At 39.4% G+C, this 24353-nt stretch overlaps 1 protein-coding gene across 1 annotated transcript in view; it reads left to right on the top strand.

The window, feature by feature from the left end:
* The window catches only part of LOC140728625 (interferon alpha/beta receptor 1-like), a 53768-nt gene extending 31031 nt beyond the window's left edge, over positions 1 to 22737 (top strand). Inside the window, exons 10-15 of the mRNA XM_073047627.1 lie at positions 4512 to 4635; positions 9934 to 10109; positions 14608 to 14771; positions 17289 to 17424; positions 18082 to 18239; positions 19480 to 22737. Coding sequence (XP_072903728.1) covers positions 4512 to 4635; positions 9934 to 10109; positions 14608 to 14771; positions 17289 to 17424; positions 18082 to 18239; positions 19480 to 19746 — 1025 coding nt within the window. The 3' untranslated portion in view covers positions 19747 to 22737. The remainder of the gene's footprint in view (positions 1 to 4511; positions 4636 to 9933; positions 10110 to 14607; positions 14772 to 17288; positions 17425 to 18081; positions 18240 to 19479) is intronic.
* The last annotated feature ends 1616 nt before the right edge of the window (positions 22738 to 24353 follow it).

Genomic DNA, 24353 nt, shown 5'->3' with positions numbered 1-24353 from the left:
CCCGAAATAATAGCGATCTTGCGATTCTCAAAAAGGAGGGGGAGGCGGGCATTGGCGATTCTGGACCCTTGTGTCCATCAGATTTGCTCCTCATTCGTAACAATATTTTAATGTCAAATCTCCCTCTGACTTTCTGTTTCAAATTTAACCTACAGATGCAGCGCAAGTTGTAAAATTATTAGAGCAGGTTGCACTATGTGTGTAGGAAATAATGGATCAGCATAAATTGACCAATAAATTGAGGTGACTCCTAACTCGTGGGGTGCCTCTCTTACACCCAAGTTTTCTGATCATTTAACAGCATTTTGCATTGTAAACCTGCTTCTGCAGGCACTATCTACGAGCATGCGCCTTCCACTCTTGGACTGTGATTACATGAGAACCCCGATACAAATTATATCTGTGTACTAATGTTGTTGGCGGTGACCTAGAATGGGGTGACTTGTAGAAAATAAAGTATCAAGTGATTTCCATAAAACATTTGACAGATACCTATGGGCAACTTGTAGTGTCAGTTCTTGCAGTTGATATGCAGGGATGTAGTCACCTTTGTAAACCCAAGTGATTCTACAGAAGCTGGAAATCCGGGAGTAGCAAATGCAAAATGCTGGAGGAACTCAGCAGGTCGGGCAGCATCTAGAGCAGGGCTTCCCAACCTGGGGTCTGTGGACCCTTGTTTAATGGTATTGGTTTATGGCAGCAAAAGGTTGAGAACTCTGATCTAGAGAGTAAACAGCCCTGATGAATTGTCGACACTTTATGTCTCTCCGTAGATGATGCTTGACGTGCTTGCAGAGTTCCTCCATCATTTTGTGTGTGTGTGTGTGTGTAACATTCTTCAGTGAACATGTAGAATGGTGAAATACAGTGTACAGCTTTCTATAAAACCCATTGGATTCAGGGATGCAAAAAGAAAGTTTACCTATTCCAATCCTCTTGGTATTTGAACTTTACTTTTGCATTGAAAATTGTTATTAAATAGTGAAATAAAAGAATAGAATAACTTGTACACATTCCTGTATGTTAAATGCTCGAGTCCCATTTTGCTTTTGAGCAACTCGTAGGAAGTGTGGAAGGTAATGTTGTCGGACAGTTATAAAGCTAGGTGGGGGAGTTGTACCTGGGATGGCATTTGGATACTATTAAATACATTTACTAAAATATTTTAATTAGAGAATAGACTTAACAGTTGTAAAGCACATGGCAGTTAAAGTTCTGGATGAATGGAAGAGTAGTTGGAGTTAACGATTGCAATTGCCATAACTTGCCCCATCACAGTTGAGCATCAGTTAATAAAATTAATGTAATTCTGAGCCGTATAGTTAAGTTAGGAGTAGGAGGTCATTGAGTGAGGCACAAAGGGATCATTAAAGCTGTTGTGTTTCAGTTGGCAGCAAGCACTTTAATTATCGGTGAAGTGAGCAGAAAATTTCAGTTTCAAAAGTAGGTGAACTGGAGGTTGCTGTACAGGGGCTCTGCTCAAAATGTTGATTGTTTACTCTTTTTACACAGATGCTGCCTGGTCTGCTGAATTCCTCCAGTATTTTGTGCGTGTTGCTTTGGATTTCCAGCATCTGCAGATTTTTTCATGTTTGTGTCACAATAGGAATTGCAGGTTCAGGACATTTGTTAAAACGGCTGAAATGCTGATGGAGTTTGGTGTCGCAAATCAAAGGAACTTTCCACTTAGGAGGTTTAGGATTCTATAAGATTGTGTTAAGGTGAAAATTACTTCTATCTGTCAGATCAGTAGCCATTTATTGAAAGTCATTTGGCTGGTTTTTGAGTAGCTGCTAGGTCAAAAGTTGGAGCTTAAAGACAATAAATGCCAGGAAGATACAAGAAGTTAATTTGATAAATAGGCCTTTTAGGATGATATCCCTCATCAAAATTTTGCTGGTAGGGTAGACTTAATGTTCCTTTGGTAATTGAGGGGATTGATTTGACACAGGCCAGTGCTGGTAGTGCTTGGTTATTGAAATACTAGATCTGTGATTTTTTTTTTCTCTCTCTATTAAATATGGAAGGCTCTGACTTCCTGACTTGCCAACAGAGTTGGAATGTCAAATTGCTGAGTCCATCCTGCTACTGGACATGGAGAATTCCTTGTGCCAATTAATAAAACAAGTATCCCATGTCTTAACCAAGCCCAAGCACAGTTGGTTTCACCTGTCATCTTGTGTTTCTCCCTCCACCTTTTAAATCTACTCCTCATCTTTTTTTTTCTCCAGTCCTGCTGAAGTGTCTCGGCCTGAAATGTCAGCTGTACTCTTTTTCCTTAGATGCTGCCTGGCCTGATGAGTTCCTCCAGCATTTTGTGTGTGTTACAACAGGATTGAACTCGCCTACCATACTTTTCATTTTAGTAGGCCTCCCTTAAACTGTAGTCAGATCTCTGATCCTGCAGCATTTGAACTGTAAATACTTACCAACTACTAAGCTATCTGGCACCAATGTTTACCCAAAGGTCAGGATCAGAATCAGGTTTAATATCATCAGCATATGTCATGAAATTTGTTAACGGCAGCAGTGCAGTGCAATACATGATAAATATAGAAAAAAATAAATTTTCCATACTCGAAGTATGGAAGTAAGTAAGAAAAAATAGAAAGTAGGGTAATGTTCGTGGGTTCAATGTCCATTTAGAAATCGGTTGGCAGAGGGTAAGAATCTCTTCCTAAATCGCTGATTGTGTGCCTTAAGGCTTCTGTATCTTCTCCCGTTTCCCATATGGTCCACTCTCTTCTCCTAGCAGATTCCTTCCTCTCCAGCCCTTTACCTTTCCTTCCTACCTGGTTTCACCTATCACCTTCTGGCTATCCTCCTTCCTCTCCCCTCATCTTTTTATTCTGGCGTCTTCCCCTTTCCTTTCCAGTCCTGAAGAAAGTTCTCAGCCCAAAGCCGTTGCCTGTTTTATTCGTTTCCATAGAGTCTGCTTGACCTGTTGAGTTCCTTCAGCATTTTGTGTATTACTGTAAAAAGTCACTAGTTTAGGTCACTAAACTTGAAATGAAATAATGTACAGTTTCTTCTCATCATAGTCTGCACTTTAGGAATGGCTGTCAAAAAGAACATTGACATCCCAAGGAGTAACATTGACTTTGATGTACCTTGTCAAAAGTTTTAATAAAAGAAAGCTCTAATCTATAATATAGAGAGAGATTAAGAAGCTAGTAATAAAGTTTAGAGACATACAGTTTTGGGTTTCCCTGGATATGTGCAATAATACCTTGACTTGTAACCGTTTGTTCTATCAGAAAACTCTATTTGCTGTCTGAATGTTCTAGTGAATCTGGTAAAATAATTAAGATTCAAGATTTATTTATTATCAAAGAATATATAAATTATGCAACCTTGAGATTTGCTTGCTCACAAGTAGCCACAAAGCAAGAAACCCTCTTAAAATTTAGAAAAAGAATAAGAGACCAACTCTAGATGCACAAGAGAAAGAAAAAAATACAAACCATGCAAACAATTGAAGCAAATGACAGCATTCTGAACAAAAATCAAGGTCTCAGGTCTGAACCCCGGCGTAGCCCTGAGTAGGCCCAAAGCCTCGTTATCAGTTCATCGTATTAGCAAGCGCAGAGCACAGCAGCTGGGATAGTCTTCATAGCCTCAGCACCATAGAGATGGCCATTGCAGGTATTATGTTCAGAACTGACTAGAACTTGTAATGAGAGTTGGGGATTTTGCCCAGCTTCCTGACTTTGTCAAGAGTAGACGGTGAGAATCTTTTCAAAGAATCAATTAGTAAAAATGCAAACATATTTTCCTAGGTAATGACATTGTAAGTGTCTCCACTGCCTGCACGTCACCGCTTTCTTTCTCAATCTACCAGCATGTTTCTGAGACAGTTTTTGCACCTAGCATGTCATTTCCTACGCCCACTAATGTTGTTTGATGTGAATCAGCTTGTTATTTGTACTGCACCCATCTTCATTCCTGTCCACTTGTAAAGGTTGTAAAGATAGCGATTGTACCCATCTGCATTTTACTTGTAAGCATATTCTGACAAGGCAAATCGTGTTGATGCCACTGCAAACTGCAGCAAGCAAGATGTCATTTATTTCCCTTGTTTTCTCACTTATTCACCAATTGCAATTCCCCCAACCCACCGAGTTATAGAAAGATAAATATTTGACCTTTAGTGTAAACTGCAGGTACTTTGTGCGATTAAATTTACTTTTATTCAACAAGTGTGTAAGGAGAAATAACTGAGATTATTAGTCCCTAACATTATTTCTGCTAAAAACAGGCTTAATTGCCCTTTCTTTCAAAATTGCATGTTACGAAAATCTTGTTAATAAAATACCTTCTAAAAACAAAATATGCTGGAAATCTAAAATAAAAACAGAATATAATGGAAGTATTTACCAGGCAGATCAGCATCTGTGAAGTGAGAAACCAAAATAAAATTTTGGATCAATAAAATTTTTATTAAAAGTGGTTAAAAAAATTGTTGAGGTATTTTATATTACTTCTGAGATTCATGAGGATTTCTTTTACAGTGCTTGGAGAAATAAAGCCCCCAACAAACCTACGGATTCAGGCTTTTAATATGAAGTATGTTCTTAAGTGGGATGATGCACAGAACAGTAATTACACTGTGAATTATACTGTAAATTATAAAAGGTAAGCCAGTTTAACTGTTGGGTCTTTTATAGTTAATCATTGTTTTTAATGAATGGGGTATCCCCTTTTTTAAATTTTAGAATTGCTTGTTTTTAATTCAGTTCTAACTTGAATGTCATTTGAAAGAACTCAAAATGTTATTTTAAATTTAGTAATACACTTAATGCTGGAGGAACTCAGCAGCATCTATGGAAAAGAGTAAACAGTCGATGTTTCAGGATGAGACCCTTCATCAGGACTGGAAAAAAGAGATGAGTTAGAGTAAGAAAGTGGGGCAGGGTTAGAAGAAGTACAAGGTAATAGATTGGTGAAAGAGATAAAGGGCTGGAGAAGGGGGAAATGATAGGAGAGGACAGAAGGCCATGAAAGGCAATTTTAGAAAGAATTGCTTAAGTCAGATGTGTCAGTATTACAATGGAGTAAAGGAAATTACAGCGGCATGAGAGAAGAGTTGGCTAGAATTGATTGGAAAACAATACTGGCAGGGATAACGGCAGAACGGCAATGGCTGGAATCTCTGGAAGCAACTTGGAAAAGCCAGGATATATACAACCCGAAGAGGAGGAAGTATTCTAAAGGCAAGGGCTAACAAGGGCAATCAAAGCCATCATAAAAAGCTGAAGAGAGGGCATATAATAGAGGAAAAATTAGTGGGAAATTTGAGGATTAGGAAGCTTTTTAAAAAGCAACTAAAACATCATTAAGAAAGAAAAGATGGAATACAAAAGTATGCTAGCCAATAATATTAAAGAGGATACCAAAATATTCTTCAGATACATGAAGTCTAAAAGAGAGGCAAGAGTGGATATTGGACAGCTGGAAAACAGTGCTGGAGAGGTAGTAATGGGAGACAAGGAAATGGATGTACTGAATAAGTAGTTTGCATCAGTCTTCACTGTGGAAGACACTAGCAGTAGGGTGGAAGTTCCAGGTGTCAGGGGACATGAAGTGTGTGAAGTTACTCTTAATAGGGAGAAGATTCCTGGGAAACTGAAAGGTCTGAAGGTAGATAAGTCATTGGGCAGTCTGGTGTACACCCCAGAGTTCTGAAAGAGGTGGCTGAAGAGATTGTGGAGGCACCAGTAATGATCTTTCAAGAATCACTAAATTCTGGAAGACTGGAAAATTGTAAATGCCACTCCATTCTTCAAGAAGGGAGAGAGGCTGAAGAAGGGTGTCTTTTTAGAACAGAGATGAAGAGGAATTTCTTTAGCCAGAGGGGGTTAATCTGGAGTTCTTTGCCATAGGTGGCTGTGGAAGCCAAGTCTTTATTTATATTTAATGCAGAGGTAGATAGATTCTTGATTGGTCAGGGCATGAAGGGGGGGTGGTGCTGTGGGGAAGGCAGGAGTGTGGAGCTGAGAGCAAAAATGGATCAGCCATGATGAAATGGTGGAGCAGACTCGATGGGCCAAATGGTCTAATTCTGCTCCTGTAGCTTATGGACTTGTGGAAGAAAGGGAATGGGGAGGAGCACCAGAGCGAGCTGATGGGGCAGGTAAGGAGAGAAGCTGAGGGAGGGAAAGGGGAATGAAGGAATTACGGAATTACTGGAAGAAAGCAATGTTTGTGACATCAGGTTGGAGGCTACCCACATGGAATACAAGGTGTTGCTCCTCCAGTCTGTGTGTGGTTTTATTGCGGCAGTAGTAGAAGCCGTGGACTAACATGGCAGAATGGGAAGTAGAATTGAAATTGGTGACCACCAGGAGAACCCACTTTTTCTGGCGCATGACTACTTTGATTTCTGCCATCGGCAGGTTTTCTCTCCTTTTTAAATATACTCATTGAGTTTTTAGTAATTGAATTGCCAGTATGCTATTTTGCACTGAATGGAATAGCACTGCAATCTCGTCCTTAGTAATGACAATAAATCTCTAACTAAACCTTTGCAGAAAGAGATCTTGTAGTACTTTATAGAAGGGATAAAATTGAGAGGGATGAGAAGGAGGAAGTGCAGAAAGGAGACACAAAAGGACATCAAGGAGAAGTGTTTCCAAAATGATCGTTGGGCAAAGGAAGCGTATTTCATAAGTCACAAATGCAGTTGATGTCAGTAGCAAACTGCACAACGTATGAAATGGAGAGCAAGATGAGGACATCACTGGGATACTGTGAAGCAAGTCAAAGCAGAGATTAGAAAACAATTGAGAAAATCTTACAATAAAGTTGTTGTTAATTTACCAGAAAGAAGTTGGTGATAGTGGAGTTTAATGAAGGAAGTTTTCATTTGTATTAAGTGGAGATCAACGAGAGGAGATCAGAGCAGTCGGCTTGAGATGATGAAATGTGGTTTAAGTTTCGATGGCTGGGAGAGGGATAGTGATACTGCTGAATGTGTGTATCCCAAGATAAGAGATTTTCATTCTAAACTGTAAAGGATCTGTTTATTATATAGCACTGCAATTTGTCAGTAACACCCATACAGTCAGATTACCAGTGATCCAAAGTTCAAAGTACTTACAGGCAGCCACAAAACAAAGAAACCCAACAGAACCAATAAAAAATCGTGTTCAGAGAGAAAAAGAATAAAAAGTTGTGCAAACAATAAATTAAGCAAATAGCATTCAGAACTGCAAGTTACAAAGTGAGTCCACACAGAGCCAGGCATCACAGCCTCAGTTCAGCAAAGGGCCAAGTAAACATGAGCAGAACTGGCCTTTCTCTTCCCCCCAGCCCCGACAATCTGGCCCAATGTTGACGATGTCCAAACCTCAGGTCATTCCGTGCTCCCGGATCAGGGCCCTGCTGCTTTGAGGAGCTCTCGAGCCAGTGTTCTGCTGCTTCAGTTCAGCTCGTACATGACCCTTCGAATTCGGCGGGGTGCTTAAATCAATCAAACTTTGGGTCCTTCCTCATTTTTGGGCCTGGGCCCAGACCCTCCCTTGACTCTGCTTCATCTCTGGTCGCCTCACCTCAGTTCTGCCACATCGAATTGCCTCCAAGTCTGCTCCAGCAATGACCAAATATCAGCTCATTCCTCACTTCAGGGCCTGGGCCCCACCGCCTTCATTTGGCCTGCCATGCCACAGCCATACTGCCCCTTCAAGACTTCAGTTCACACCCAGGTCATTCAGGTGGTTCAAAAGCTGAACTCCGAAAAGAAAGTTACAGGCTATTGTTCACAGGCTATCGTTGACCAAACAAGTGTTATTAGTAAAGTATTTAGTTGCTGTCTTTGATTTGTTTGCCACTGATAATAAGTAGTTGCTGAGCTTCACCAATGTGCAAATGGCAAATACAAAAGAGAAACAAAACAATTATAAATAAATAAGTAATAATAATACTGATAACTTGAATTGTGGAGTCCTTGAAAGTGAGTCCATAGGCTGTAGAATCAGTTGGCATGAGTGAAGTTATCCACTCTGATTGAGGAGTAATAACAGTTCCTAAATCTGGTGCTTTGGGACCGTAAGGCTCCTTTAGCTCCCTCCCAATGGCAGCAACGAGAAGAGAGCATCGCCTGGATGGTGAGGTTCCTTAATGGTGGAGGCTGCTTTCCTGCAGCAGTGCGCCTTGTAGATGCGCTCAGTGGTGCGGATGGCTTTACCTGTGACGGACTGAGCTGTGTTCACTACTTTTCCATTGTTGTCTCCATGCCAGGCAGTGTTGCTGCCATTCAGTAAACTCTCACCACTGTGCACCGATGGAAGTTTGTCAAAGTTTTAAATGACGTACTAAATCTTTGCAAGTTCCTAAGGAAGCAGGGGTGCTGCTGTGCCTTCTTTGTGATGGCACTTGCATGCTGGGTCCAGGGCAGGTCCTCTGAAATGATAACCCCGAGGTATTTAGAGTGACTGGCCCTCTCCACCTCTGATCTTCTGATGAGGACTGGCTCGTGGAGCTCCAATTTCTTCATCCTGAAGTCAATGTTCAGATCATTTGGTTTTGCTAACGTCGATGAGAGGTGGTTGTGGCACCATTCAGCCAGATTTTCAGTCTCCTCCCTATTTGCTGATTTGTCACTAGGACATTGAGTTAGTGCCTGACCTCCAGTAGAATCTGTTTAACAAGTAAACATTGAGGGCAAGCTCCCTTGTCTGATATTGGGAATCAACATACTGTCACAGAATCTGGTCAATTGCCAAATGGAAGCAGATGAGAGTGTGGGGTGCTGCAGTGATACAATAGAACATGCTGGTTTCACACTGCTAAACCTTTGATTGATTGATTGATTGTGCCCCAAGAAGTCATTTGCTGCCATTTCCCTTCCCCGCTGATATCTATTCAAGAGAACATGGTTAAAACGTCTTTCTCTTCAAAGCAACAACAATATGGGACTGGACAACTGTTATTTTAATTTGCATCCCTTTTTATCTCTGCATTTGTATTTCTGCTCCCTAAATCAGATACAGTCCTCAAGCTTGTAGGTAAAGCTGCTGGTCTCAGTGATAATTCATTGGAGTGAGTGTTCAGTGCAGTCCTCTGGACATTCAACAACAAGTAAAAACAAAAATCAGTTAGTTCATACTGAAGTTAAAGCCTTTTACCAAATCGTCAATGAGCTGTGATTGTCATGCCCTGGTGTATTTCTATGTTAATTGCGTGCCGATATTTAGTTTTGTAAAAGATTTTTGCTAATGTTCAGTAAATATTTCAGTCGATTTAAAATCTGACACTACCTTTCAAGCCTCAGCTGACACACAGGGTGGGGGTAGGGAACAAAAAAGCACATCAGAACCTGCTGGTGGGAGGGGAAGCATCATTATCTCAGTAAAATCTTTCTTTAATTTGTAGTGTACCAGTGTTTGACACATACAGTTCATACTAAGTTTTTTGCAAGTCACTAATAATCGGTTATGGTATGGAGTTTGTAATGTTTCCTTTGTGAACACCTTTTCCTGACTGATTTAGAACATTGAACTCTGCAGCACAGTACAGTCCCTTTAAGTCCACCACGTTGTGCCAACCTCTTGGCCTTCTCCAAGATCATTCAACCTTTCCCTCCTATTTAGCCCCCTATTTTTATTTCAGTCTTGTTTTACTTTAACTCTTCTGTTGAAAATCCACTTGCACTCGCTAGCTATTCATGTACTGGTCCAGAGCTGGATGTTTTTTTTCTAACCTCAGTCACCACATTCACAGTTCCACCTATTGTGATTGGCTAATGCCGGTCATACTCCTGATTGTGCTTGAATGCAAGATCAGCATGACAATGCCATTAAATCTTTAGTAATGTGGACATGGTTGTGTTGCATGTTTTTGACTGAAACTGCACCTGTTCAACAGTAAAGCCAGGCTTGGCCTACTCACTGCAGTGGATTGTCCTTTACATAGTGTTTACTTGTTTCCTTTTAGTAGCGCCAGTGGCTGGAGGAAGGTGAAAGGATGTGAAAATATCATCCGTAGAGAGTGTGATTTCAGTTCACTAGACATTTTATTTTTTGGAGAATACTTCCTACGGCTGCAAGCCCGTCATGGGAATCAGACGACAGCCTGGTTGTCCACAGATTCATTTATTCCTGACAAGAACAGTAAGTAACCATAATAAGTGAAATGTGCTGTGCCTTATTGGATCTGAATTTAAATTTTGCAGTGATTCAATATATTTACTTTTTTAACATGAATTTTCTGCTCACCTGATTTATCTCACTTCATTTAGATCGTTTTAACTTGCTGTGTGCATTTGGAATATTAAATCTTGCTCTGTACTTTCTCGTTCTCAACATTATTCATTATTTCTCCTTTTATCCCACTATCAATTCTGTGACTTATCCAAGTTTGTTTGTTCAGTTAAGAATAATATAGGCCTATTTATATGTTCAGTCTCTTTTCATGTTAAACTCGAAGTATTGAACTGAGAGGAGGACTCTGTCTTTGCAATATGTGAGAATTAGCTTTATGGTGAAGGATCAGCTTGAACTGCAGCATTCCACTGGCTGTCTAGAGAAATGTCCAAGCACAATATTCCAAATAAGCTCTGCTTTATAGTAAGACATATTCCCAGATACATCTTACCTGATTAACTAGGTAATTAGATTCAATTAGATATCTGTAATTGGATTCAGATTTTATTTTATTTCATATTTTCTGAATTGAACCTACTTTAGTTTTATTTATACTTTATCATACTTTGTAGTAAGATGTTGGCAGGGGGAAGGGAACTGGAGTGATAATGCTGAGGATTAAGTAGTTGGTTTACAAGCAAGGGCAATGTGTAGTGAAACTCCTAGCAAGGAGAGGTTGATGACAGGGCAAAATTGCAGTCAACAGGATGTGTTGCAATGAAAAACAGGTCCAAAAACAAAAAGTGTGAATAAAGGATTACATTTGAATGTGCACAGATTACAGAATAAGGTCGATGAGCTTGTAGCACAGTTACAGGTTGGCATTACGATGTTGAGGGCGTTCACTGAATCATAGAGCTTAATGTCCAAAGGTACATTGTATGTAAAGGACAGGCAGAGGGGGTGGCATGGTTCTGTTGGTTAAAAAAAAATCAAATCATTAGAAAGCAATGACATAGGGTTGGAAAGTGTTGAATTATTGTCGATAGAGCTAAGGAACTGCAAGTATAAAAAGGCCCTGATGGGAGTTATATACAGACCCCCAAACAGTAGTAAGGAAATGGTCTGCAAATTACAACAGGAGGTAGAAAATGCATGCCATAAAGACAATGTTACAATAGTCATGGGGGCTTTCAATATGCAGGTAGAATGGGGAAAATCAGATTGGCACAAGATCACAAGAGGGGGATTTTCTAGAATGTTTACCAGATGACTTTTTAAGAACAGTTTGTGTTGAGCCCGCTAGGGGATCAGCTATTTTGGATTGGGTGTTATACAATGAGCTGATTTCATTAGAGACCTAAAGGTCTGGGGGTGGGGGGGAGCAATTGATCATAATATGACTGAATTCACCCTTGAAATTTGAGAAGTTAAAGTCAGATGCATCAATATTGCAGTGGAGTAAAGGAAATTACAGACACGTGAGTGAGATTGGCTAGAATTGATTGGAAAAGAACACTAACAGGGATGTCAGCAGAGCAGCAATGGCTGGTATTTCTGGAATCAGTTTGGAAGGCTCAGGATATATACATCCCAAAGAGGAAGAAGTACTGTAGAGGCAAGGGCTAACAAGGGCAATCAAAGCCATCATAAAAAGCTGAAGAGAGGGCATATAATAGAGGAAATATTAGTGGGAAGTTTGAGGATTAGGAAGCTTTTTAAAAAGCAACTAAAAAATCATTAAGAAAGAAAAGATGGAATACAAAAGTATGCTAGCCAATAATAAAGAGGATACCAAAATATTCTTCAGATACATGAAGTCTAAAAGAGAGGCAAGAGTGGATATTGGACAGCTGGAAAACAGTGCTGGAGAGGTAGTAATGGGAGGTAAGGAAATGGATGAACTGAACAGTATTTTGCATCAGTCTTCACTGTGGAAGACACTAGCAGTATGTTGGAAGTTCCAGGTGTCAGGTGACATGAAGTGTGTGAAGTTACTCTTAATAGGGAGAAGATTCCTGGGAAGCTGAAAGGTCTGAAGATAGATAAGTCATTGGGCAGTCTGGTGTACACCCCAGAGTTCTGAAAGAGGTGGCTGAAGAGATTGTGGAGGCACCAGTAATGATCTTTCAAGAATCACTAAATTCTGGAAGACTGGAAAATTGCAAATGTCACTCTGTTCTTCAAGAAGGGAGAGAGGCTGAAGAAGGGTGTCTTTTTAGAACGGAGATGAGGAATTTTTTTAGCCAGAGAGGGTTAATCTGTGGAGTTCTTTGCCACTGGTGGCTGTGGAGGCCGAGTCTTTATTTTTATATATAAGGCAGAGGTTGATAGATTCTTGATTGGTCTGGGCATGAAGGGACGAGGAGAGATGACAGGAGATTGGAACTGAGAGCAAAAATGGATCAGCCATGATGAAATGTCAGAGCAGACCCAATGGGCCAAATGGCCTAATTCTGCTCCTGTAGCTTATGGACTTGTGGAAGAAAGAGAATGGGGAGGAGCACCAGAGGGAGCTGATGGGCAATAAGGTACTCTTCAAGAAGGGAGAGAGGCAGAAGAAAGGAAATTATAGGCTAATTAGTATTCCCTGAGTGGTTGGGAAGATGTTGGAGTCGATTGTTAAGGATGTAGTTTTTGGGGTACTTGGAGATGCATGATAAAATAGGCTGCAGTCAAGATGGCTTCCTTGAGGAAAAATCTTGCCTGACAAATCTGATGGAATTCTTTGGAGAAATAACAAGCAGGATAGACAAAGGAGGATCAGTTTATGTTGTGTACTTGGATTTTAAGAAGACCTTTGATAAGGAGCCACACATGAGGCTGCTTAACAAGCTATGAGCCTATGGCATTACAGAAAAGATACTGGCATGGATAAAGCAGTGGTTGATTGTCAGAGACGAAGAGTGAGAATGAAAGGAACCTTTTCTGGTTGGTTGGTGGTGACTAGTGGTGTTCCACAGGGGACTGTGTTGGGACCACTTCTTTTTATATGTCAAGGATTGGATGATGGAATTGATGGCTGTGTTGCAAAGTTTGCAGACGAATGAAGATAGGTGGAGGGGCAGGTAATTTTGAGAAAGTAGGTTACAGAAGGGCTTAGATTAGGAGAATGGGCAAAGAAGTGTCATGTAGGGCGTGGTTATGCACTTTGGTAGAAGAAATAAAAGGGTAGACTATTTTCTAAATGGAGAGAAAATTCAAAAATCTAAGATGCAAATTGACTTGGGAGTCCTTGTGGAGAATTCCCAAAAGGTTAATTTACAGGCTGAGTTGGTGGTGAGGAACGCAAATATGATGTTAGCATTCATTTCAAGAGGACTAGAGTATAAAAGTAAGGATGTAATGTTGTTTCGTTGTAAAGCATGGTGAGGTCTCACTTGGAGTACTGAGAGTAGCTTTGGCCCCCTTAGAAAGGATGTGCAGACACTGGAGAGAGTTCAAAGGTTCACAAAAATGATTGCCAAATTGAACGGCTTGTCAAAGGAAGCGTGTTTAATGGCTGTGGGCCTGTATTCACTGGAATTCTAAAGAGTAAGGAGTGATCTAATTGAAACCTATCAAATGTTTAAAGTCCTCAGTAGAGTGGATATGTAAAGGTTATTTACTATGGTGGGAGATTCTAGGACCACAGGGGACAGCCTCAGAATAGAGAGGCATCCTTTTAGAATGGAGATGAGGTAGAATTTCTTTAGCCAGAGAGTGGTGAATCTGTGGAATTTGTTGTCACAGGCAGCTGTGGAGGCCAAGTCTTTATATTTAAGACAGAGGTTGATAGATTCTTGATTGGTCAGGGCATGAAGGGTAACAGGGAGAAGGCAGGGGGTTGGAGCTGAGAGGATATGGATCAGCCATGATTAAATGGCAGAGCACACTCGATAGGCCAAGTGGACTAATTCTTCTATATTTTAATGTCTTGTGTATTCCCAAATAGCTAGTAATGAGAAATAAATACTAAAAGGATGCAAGATTGTGAACCTGTTAGTGTGAAGTCTGTTGCAATAATAAAAATGCATTAAATGTTTGGGTGATCTTTAAAAAAGCTCCCAGGCAGGCAGAACTTCACAGTGTATGGTGTAGGAAGAAAACTGGACCCATTTGTTTTTTCTGCCCTGGATGCCCAGCTGTTAAATCTTGTGTTTTCACCAAATTTGCTTTATCTGATAAATTGTTAAATGTGAAACCATATGACCTCATTGAAAACTTGTGGGAGTATTTTAACGTAAACAGAAAATGTTGAAAATGTGTGCCAAGTCAGAGAGTAACTGTGGAAACAGTAAGTATTTCAGCTTAGTCCCTGTTATGAAAGCAATTCTGATTGTTGATATAATTTAAAAACTGCTATCTGAAATTATTTATCGGCCAAGATCAAGCATTAAATGGTAGGCTTATCTGATTAATTAGATAATTAGATTCAAATTTTAATTTTATTTCAAATTTTCTGAAACAAACCTACTTCATTTTTATATATACTGTTTCATATTCTGCATTTGGTCATTGAATTATAATTCATTTTAAATTACAGATGTAATTGGTCCTCCTTCAGTACATGTGGAATCAATCAAGCAATCACTTACTATTGAAATTTCCAAGATGCTGATGTCAAATAATGCATCTATACAAACATTCTATAAAGATATACAGTACAGGGTGACCTACTGGAAAGAAAATTCTTATGAAAATGCACATGTAAGTAATATGAAACAAAGTTGCTCTCAAAGGAATAACCAACGTGTGTTCTCTGCAATATAACATAAAACAATGCTTCTTATGTGTTATGTAAATATCTTTTTAAATATATGGTAAAACCAAAACTGCAGTTATCATTCCCACGATGTAGGGAGGCTTCTGTTGTTACTTGGGAGAGTTTAATTTTGCGTGGCAGTGGAGGAGAACCAACGTAACAGGTCAGTGTGTGGAGGGGTTAGGTGAAGGTTAATGTTAGGTCAAGCAAGTCTAAAAGGAAGGACGGATGAGTCCAGCATGACATTTCCAGGATTTGGATATTTCAGATGTGGTAGAGGGAGATGTAAATGAGGAGGGGTGTTGTACTACTGATGAGCAAGAAATCACAGCAACACCGAGAGAGGAGATCCTGGAGGGCTAATCCAGTGAAGCAATCTGAGTCAAACTCGGGACTAGGTAAGGTGCGGTCACCATAACGGGGTAATACTGTAGTGGGGAGACGGAGGAGCAGATATATAAATAGGCAGATTTTGGGTTTGTTGTAGTGGGTGACTTCAGTTTCCAAATATTGCAAATAGGTTTATTGTCACAAGTACCAAGGTACGGTGAAAGATTTTATTTTTATCTGCTATCCATATTGGTCACTTCATTACACCTATACAATGACGTGTCACGAGGGTAAACAAAAACAGAATGCAGTACATTTGGGTGCAATGGTAGCGTAGTGGTTAGCACAGCGCTCTTTTCAGCTTGGGGCATCGGAGTTCAAATCTGACGTCATCGTGAGGAGTTTTTACGCCCTCCTGCTGGATGGTGGGTTTTCACTGGGCGCTCCAGTTTTCTCCCACAGTCCAAAGACATACTGGTTGGTAGGCTAATTGGTCATCGTAAATTGTCCCATAGTAAGGCTAGTCGAATCAGGGATGTGGTTCGAAGGGCCTACTCCATGCTGCATCTCTAAATAAAATAAATAGTTTTACAGTTACAGAGAAAGTACAGGCAGACAGTAAGGTGCAAGGCCATAGCACGATAGACTGTGAGGTCAAGAGTCCATCTTTTGTACTAGGGGATTATTCAATAATCTAATAGCAGCAAGATAGAAGCTGTCCTTGAGCCTGGCGGTACCTGCTTCCAGGTATTTGCATCCCCTGGTTGAAGCTAGAGAGAATATAGAGAATGTCTGTGGCGTTAGGGGTCATGATCCTGACGGCTGCTTTACCAAGGCAGCAAGAAGTGTAGTCAGGGTCCATGCAGGTATGGCTGATTTTCACTTTTTAAAAAAAACACTTCACAACCATACATCAGTGATAATAAACCTGATTCTGATATTCTTTGTCTTTATAGTATTAGCATAGTTTCTGTTGACTAACCTTAGGTGCTTGTTGCTGTTTTTTGAATGAATAATGGTAAAAAAAAATTCTGTTTCTGCTGTTAAAAGGTATGGGAGTTAAGTGGATGAGTCTTGGTTTTATTGAATCATGATGAAAATGTTACCGTGCTCTGTTAAATTCCTGTCATTTCTTGTTTTGGTGTCAGGTTTTCATATTCAATGGCTACATTAAGTCAAGTCAAGTCAACTTTTATTGTCATTTCGACCATAACTGCTGGTACAGTACAGAGTAAAAATGAGACAATGTTTTTTCAGGACCATGGTGTTACATGACACAGTACAAAAATAGACTGAACTACGTTAAAAAAAAACAACACAGAGAAAGCTACACTAGACTACAGACCTACCCAGGACTGCATAAAGTACACAGAACAGTGCAGGCATTACATTAAATAATAAACAAGACAATAGGCACAGCAGAGGGCAGTAGGTTGGTGCTGCAGCCTGTCAGAATGCTCTCCACGGCACATCAGTAGAAGTTTTCGATATTTTAGTTGACAAACCAAGTCTTCTCAGTCTGCCAATGAAATATGGCCATGGTCTTGTGTTCTTTATCGTTGCATTGTTACATTGGGACCAGGTTAGATCCTCAAGAGGTCTTGACACCCAGGTACCTGGAATTGCTCACTCTTTCCACATCTGATCCTGCTATGAGGATTGGTTCTTTCCGACTCACCTGGCTTCACCTGTCACTTTCTAGTTATCCTTTCCCTCCCCCAGACTTTTTATTCTGCCATCTTCCCCCTTCCTTTTCAGGCCTAAAGAAGGGCCTTAGCCCATGAAGTTGATTGTTTCTCTTTTCCGTAGATGCTGCCTGACCTGCTGAGTTTCTCCAGAATTTTCTGTGTTGTTGCTTTGGATTCCCAACATTTGTATAATTTTTGTGTTTATACTTCCATGAAATGGACTTGTTAGAACCTTTCCATACTTTAAATCAATTTGTTATTATCTCTTACCACGTACCATGAAACGTAGACTGGAATGCCACAGTCAGCCTCTTTGAAATGGACTAAAATGCAGTATTCCTGGAAGTGAACTTAATTGTACCTAACCAAATTAAATGTAGGTACCTGAATTTTGCATACTGCTGAACCGAATGCTTTATTCTGTTTTAATTTTTGAACTTGCAGGAGATAAATAGCACAAACAGATTTATAGTCTTGAAGCTTGAACCTTGGACCACGTACTGTCTGCACGTTTTGGCTTTCAGCTCTGTTTTCAGCAGCGTAGGACTGAATAGTTCAGTTGTGTGCAAGATGACTGGCGGTATGATTTTAATCTTTTTTTTAATGTGGCATTGCTGTGTAATATTCTTTAACCTTTGGTATTCGGTGTCTTTCATTCTGTTGCTGCTTGTGCATCTGCACCATATGTCATTTCCAGCCTGTAGGAGAGAACAGGCTGCTGTCACATTTCCAGCACAATTTAATGACGAAACTTGGTTTTGCTTCCATTGGAGCTGTTTTTTTTTAATGGAAAAAAACATGGTATTTCTTATGACAGCACAATTTTCTTTCTTTGATTGGATATTTAGTCCGTGATTATCTGTAGCAGATGTTGCTGGACTGGCAAAAGAAAAGTGATCCAGGAGCTCCAGCTATTCTATTTCAAAAGAAACATGATTCTGTTTAATATTTATTAGCTAAATTGTTAGTTGTAATATTAAAGAAGAATCTAAAAGAAAATGTGAGGAATGCAGTTTTATCTGTCTTTAAATCATTCTTCATGCTAGCGGACTCTTTTGCTATCTCCATATTGTTACCTTCCAGTTCCTCTCTGGAGGAAGGTCTGTGGTGAAGAACAAACAATCTAAGTGGGATGTGACATTACTTATTGCTGTAAAATTGTTTTCATTAGCTAGTAGCCATAAACAGGAGAAAAGGCACCACTAATCATGTATCTGATTTTCTTTTTTCTCTCCAGGTGGTACTCCCAAGTGGCTGATTGGTATAGGCTTCCTCGTTTCGCTAGTGGTGTTTTTCATTGGAGCAGTAGGATGCATCTTGTGTGTATATTGCATGTACAGATGTACAAAGTACGCCTTGTTTCCCCCACACACCCTGCCAGAACATTTACAAGAGGTATGTAATCTCTTTCATATTTGGCTGGCCTTTACCCTGGTGATCTAAAAAGGAAAATAAAGCTCAAAGGTCATATAGAGATTATGGAAGCTGTATGAACTGTGCCCTTCTGCCTCTCGTCTATTATGAGTTATTTCCGTGCTTCTGCGTTTTTGAGGTGGACTCTTTATTGTGAGATAACTCTGGGCTTATCTGCTCTGAGTTCTATCATGATCAAAATCTAACTTTCTAGTGTGCCCATTAAATTACTAAAACTTATAGAAATTATTGTTCAGTACATTGGTTGCAAATGCATGGCAATGTTTTCACATAAAAATATTGTAAACTAAAGATATAAAGATATTTTCAGGCACCTTAGTGAAAATATATTCTAGTCAAATTTCAACTTATTTTGGATAATTTTTATCTATTTGGTGGTCATCTCCCAGCTAATGTCCAAAGGTACACAGCAAAACACTTGAGTATATTGCCTGTAACATTTATTTCAAATAGCCAGAAAGTGGTGAAAGGAGCAAGACCAAAGTTATTTGTAGAATCCCAGCTACCTTATGTCAAAACTTGATTTAGCTCAACTCTGAAATAGAAGCATGTAGGGTTTTAACCTGTGCCAGAGACTTATCACTCTGGGCTAGACTAGCACCGATGTTTGTCACTGAGGAACTACTACTGTTGAACAAAACATTAACCTGAATTGCTGGCTACCTTCTCCAATGGGCATACAAGATCCTATAGTTCCATTCACAGGAAAGCAGGACAACTGCCTGTTGATCTGATAAAAGAGCAATGTATACTCCCTATCCAACATTGTTAAATATGATCATTAGTTGTGCAGTTCATTGATATTTCAGAAAACCAAAATCAAAGCATTGCAGATGCTTGATTATGAAATATGAAATAAACTTGACATGGTGGAATTAACTTCACATAAATTCTATATAACTTGCACGTGCACAAAAACAAATTACAGATTAAACATTTACCAACACTAATGCAAAATTGAGAGAAAAAAATAAATATATTCTGAGGTAGTGTATCATTCCTTTTCATTTGCTTTTAATTATAATTAGCTACATATGAGTTTAAGACTGGTTTCATAATTTGGTACAAGTTTAAGACTAAACCTTAAGACTTGAAGACATATGTTGTAGATTCCGAACCATTTTGGGATGGTCTGGGATCAAGAAGGTCACAATTATGTCTCTGTGAAATAATGCATTCTGGTCTTGTGTTATTTTTGCAGTGCTTCAGTGAATCGTCTCAAAGAGCTCCATTCCATGTGCTGACATCAGTGGAAGATTCTGAGGAATGTTGTGATCCGCTCATTGTCATTACTGAAAACAACAGCTTGAGCTCCTGGTCGAGTTCCTTTATTTCAAAAACTGAAAATGAACAGCAAAATCAAAGTGGTCAAACCAGTGCAGATTCTGGACGATTTTCAAATGCAGAAAGTTCCAGGAATGAAGATTTTAATGAAAGGACATTCACAGAACTTGATTTACAAACATAGGCTTTGTAGTATTAAACTGAAACTTTTCCATTTGAGTGTCCCATATTTGATTTTTAAGTATTTCCTCAAACTGCTATGTACCACTGGGTGAGTTTGCATGTATGTATGAGGTAAGTGTTACTATTAAGTTTATTTAATTTCAGTTGCGTCTAAATTTTAATGCAAATTTGTTTTAGACCTTGTCTCTCTTGCTCAGTTCTGTGAACTGAGATACCAATGTAGATTGAAATCACTTAGACAGAATTTCTAAGACCATATGACATAAGAGCAGAATTGGGCCATTTTGCTCATTGAGTCTACTCCAGCATTTGATCATCTCTGATTTATTATCCTTCTCAACCCCATTCTCCCATCTTTTCCATAAAACCTTTGACACCCTTATTAATCAAGAGCCTATCAACCTTTGCTTTAAACATACCCAGTGACCCTGTCTCCGCAACCACTTGTGACAATGAATTTCACAGATTCACCACCAGCTGGCTAAAGCAATTCCTCCTCCGTTCTAAAGGGACATCCTCCTATTCTGAGGTTGTACCCTGTGGTCCTAGATTCTTCCGCTGTTGGAAACATCCTCTCCTTGTCCATTCTATCTAAGCCTTTCAATATTCAGTAGCTTTCAATGAGATTCCCCCCTGCCCAATTCTTCTTTACTCCAGCAAATACTGGCCCAGACCATCAAAAGGTCTTCCTCCCCCCTCCCCCATACATCAATCTTTTAATTCCCAAGGTCATTCCTATAAACCTCCTGGAGCCTCTCCAAAGCCAGCAATCCTTCCTTAGATCTGGAGCTCGAAACTGCTCACAATACCCCAAATGTGGTCAGCCCAGTGCTTTATAAAGCTTCTAGTTGAATAACAGACCTTTTTCATGGTTCAAGTAGACATGTAGGTAAAAATGTTTTCACTCTAAGTAAAATCTGTGTTTTTATACCTTTTTTACACAGCTACTACAGTGCTACCTGCAATCCTGTTGACAAGCTGGTAGCATAAATAGGGTTGTAGGGTATGCCATTGCAATGCAATAATGCCATGTATTCAGTGTTAATGTAATTAAGATACTAAACATAGATCATAGAAATTTACAGTGCATTACAGGCCATTCGGCCCACAATGTTCTGCTAACCATGTAACTTTAGAGATTGCCTAGAATTTCACTAGCGCATAGCCCTCCATCTTTCTAAGTTCCATGTACCTAACTAAGAGGCTCTTAAAAGACCCTATTGTATCTGCTGCTACCTTTGCCTGCTGGCAGTGCATTCCATGCTCCCTGTGTGGAAAAGCTTGCCCCTGGCAACCCCTCCGTACCTAATTCCAAGCACCCTAAAAACTATGCCCCCTCATGTTAGCCATTTCAGCCCTGGGGAGAAAGCCTCTGACTATCCACACGATAAATGCCCCTCATCATCTTATACGCCTCTATCAGGTCACCTCTCATCCTCCATCACTCCAAGGAGAAATGGCCAAGATATTTTACATCTGCATTTCAATTAATTAAAGTATTTGTCTTTATGATCAAAAATGCACTGCCTATAGGGTGATGGAAGTAGAATCATTTGTAGCATTTAGCCAGGTTAGAGCAGATCTTTTGGTGGTAGGAATAATTCACAGAATCTTTTACAGAAAGGTGAAGTGGGTTATCAGGATTTACTAGATAGCTCTGTTAAAGGATTGGTAGAGTGATTGTTAGTTGAGTGGCCTCCTGTTCTGGGTTTTTCTGTGAATTCCGTTGCTGATTTCCTTCTGCGCGCTGATTTGCAGATACAGACAGGGTTGGACAATTTAATGACTAAAGAATTTTAAGTCCTTGATCTAAGGAATAAATATGTTCCTGTTTGTATTTTCAATTTTGGAGAACTTTTGACGATAGCATGTGCTATGTTTTGAAGTTACAAAACATTATAACTAATTGAAAGCAAAACCAGGAGCCGGGAGTTAAATGTGTGTACTTCGTTTTTACTTTGTGTATGATGTGGTGTTATGACATGCCATTTACATAATTTTACATATAACTTGTAATGAACAAGAATGTGTAATCAAATAATATATTTACAATATTACTCAAGTATTACTGAAATATTAAATACACACCTCTCTATTTAGCTCAATGCCAACTCTATATGGAATGCATCTCAACTTATATAATAAAGAATATACTATATACATAATACAACCATAATATACAGTAAGCACCCACAGCATAATAATTTTTAAGTCCTCCCTTTCTTGGAGGGATGTCCATATAGAACAAAGATGAGGAATTTCTTTAGCGGGAGAGAGGTGGTGAATCTGTGGAATTCTTTGCCACAGGTGGCTATGGAGGCTTGGTCACAGTGTATTTAAAGTGGAAGTTGGTAGATTTTTCATGTCAGGCATAAAAGGTTACAGAGGTAAGGCAGGAGAATGGAGTGGAAAGGAAAATGGATCAGCCATGCTTAAATGGTGGCACAGACTCGATGGGCCAAATGTCCTAATTCTGCTCCAGTGTCTAATAGAATTGATATTGATACAGTCATTAGTGCATCAGTCAAGTAATGGGCCGAGATGTTCTTTTCCTAGGACTCAGTGTAGTTGGTAGAATTTCCACAAGCTGCATTTGCAGCTGCAAATTATGGAATTTATGATCACATAATTTAAGTATGAGATTCATCTCTCCATTTAATGAGTTCTCCACACTCAATTCTTTTCTCCTGAAAGAACAATAATTTTATTTTCTATTCTACTGAAAATAGTCCAGATCTAGTAGTAATAGTTCCATGCAAAAGGCGTTATCTTCAAAAATCTTGCCTTATTGCTGTTCCTGATGCAGATGGATGCAATAATGAAGAATATTGTTGTTAATGTCATATATTTTTGTTACATTTGTTTGTTTTGCACTATATTTGTAACATGTTATACTGCAGAGAGCAAAAAATACTTGAAATTGGTATTTTTTTTTAAATGTTGTAATGAACAAACCTGAAACGGTCTCATTGAAAATTAAATATTGTGTTTTTATTAATACTAACTTCATTGAAACCTAGTTTTTTTTTGGACTGAGCCTTCTGCATAGATCACTACTCTTGGATTCTGTTAAATGATTAATTGCAGAGTTTAACTTTTTAATACTACAGTTTCATGTGATTGGAAGTCTGTCCTCTTTAATATGAAATTTCCCACTTCTTATTGAGGTGTACTTTCACAAGTACCTATTTTCCCCATAAAATGACCAGAGGTTATGGATTTCCTGAGATCCCAAGACTGCTACAATTTTTTTCAAAGGAATAGTCAATCGCAACATCAGTGTTTACTCTAAAGCCCTTGTGCTACATAGTAGCTGTGGTATCCTCATCCCGTGGTATCTGCCTATGCTTTTGGGATTTCCTAATGTCGGGCTATAGTCCTTGAGGTCCACATGATGCATTAAGGACCAGTGTAGACCCAGACAGGTCTCTTTATGGCACAGGCACTAACTGCACTTTCACACTAGTCTATAAGATACTAGTCTATAAGATATATAATCTTTGCATTTCCTTTGAAATGACCCCCCCCCCCCCCCACCACCTTAAATTCATGTCCTCTGGTATTAGACATTTCAACCCAGGGAATGGATACTGTCTGTCCAATCTATCGATATCTCCTATAATTTTATACACCTCTATCAGATCTCCCCCAGCATCTGCCACTCCCTAGAAAATAACCCAAGCTCTTGTTATAACACAAGCACTTTAATCCAGACAGCATCCTGGTAAACCTCTTCTGCACCTTCTCCAATGTCTTCATATCCTTCCTATAATGTGTTCGTGCCCTAACTCAGGTACATAAGATGATTCCCATTTAAAACCCACTGTACTTCTAAACAGAGGGGAGTGTCTGCTGCTGCACCTGAAGAGTGTGCCCAGGTTTTTCTGCAGTTTGGACAATAGACTATATATTTCAATCTTACAGTTTTTATATAATGTGTTTGTTTGTCTGATCTCGGTATTTTTTGAGCAGGGAGGGGGATTTGGAGGTTGATGTATCTGATTGGTTTTGTCAATTTTTTTTTCTCCGCAGGAAGAGGTATTTGGAGGAGGTCAATGTGCCTGATCCATTTTATTTTGTTGTGCGGGAGCAGGGATTTGGGGGTGGGGTGATGTTCCTGATCTGTTTTGCTCAGTTTTTGTGCTTGAGGGAGGATTTGGGGGTTGACGTGCCTGTTCCGTTTTTATTCATTGTTTTTTTTTTGCGAGGAGATGGGAATTGGGGGTTGATTATCGTGCTGCCTTTCTTTTCTTTCACAGCTACCCAGAGAATTGAAGAATTTCAGAGTTATATACTTTAATAATAAATGAATCTTTTGAACTTTTGGAAGCTTCTGTTACATGACAAGCCTTGTGTGCTTCATAAAGGAAGCTACACCCGCAGCTAAAACCCATGTGCAATGTCTCTTATTGTTGGAATAGAATGTTGGTAAACCAATATGATCTTCTGAATCATGCCAAATAGTAATTCCTTATTCCTGAGTTAAGGAAATTCAAAGTATGTATATGTCACCATATTCCACCTTGAAATTCATTTTCTTACAGGTGTTTACAGGAAAATTAAGAAATAGAACTTATGAAAAAAATGACTTAACTAAGACTGAAAAAT

Source organism: Hemitrygon akajei, chromosome 5 (assembly GCF_048418815.1).
Source record: "Hemitrygon akajei chromosome 5, sHemAka1.3, whole genome shotgun sequence".
In the NCBI taxonomy this organism is placed as follows: domain Eukaryota; kingdom Metazoa; phylum Chordata; class Chondrichthyes; order Myliobatiformes; family Dasyatidae; genus Hemitrygon; species Hemitrygon akajei.
The sequence above is the reverse complement of the archived record's forward strand: the minus strand, read 5'-3'. Positions and strand labels throughout refer to the sequence as shown.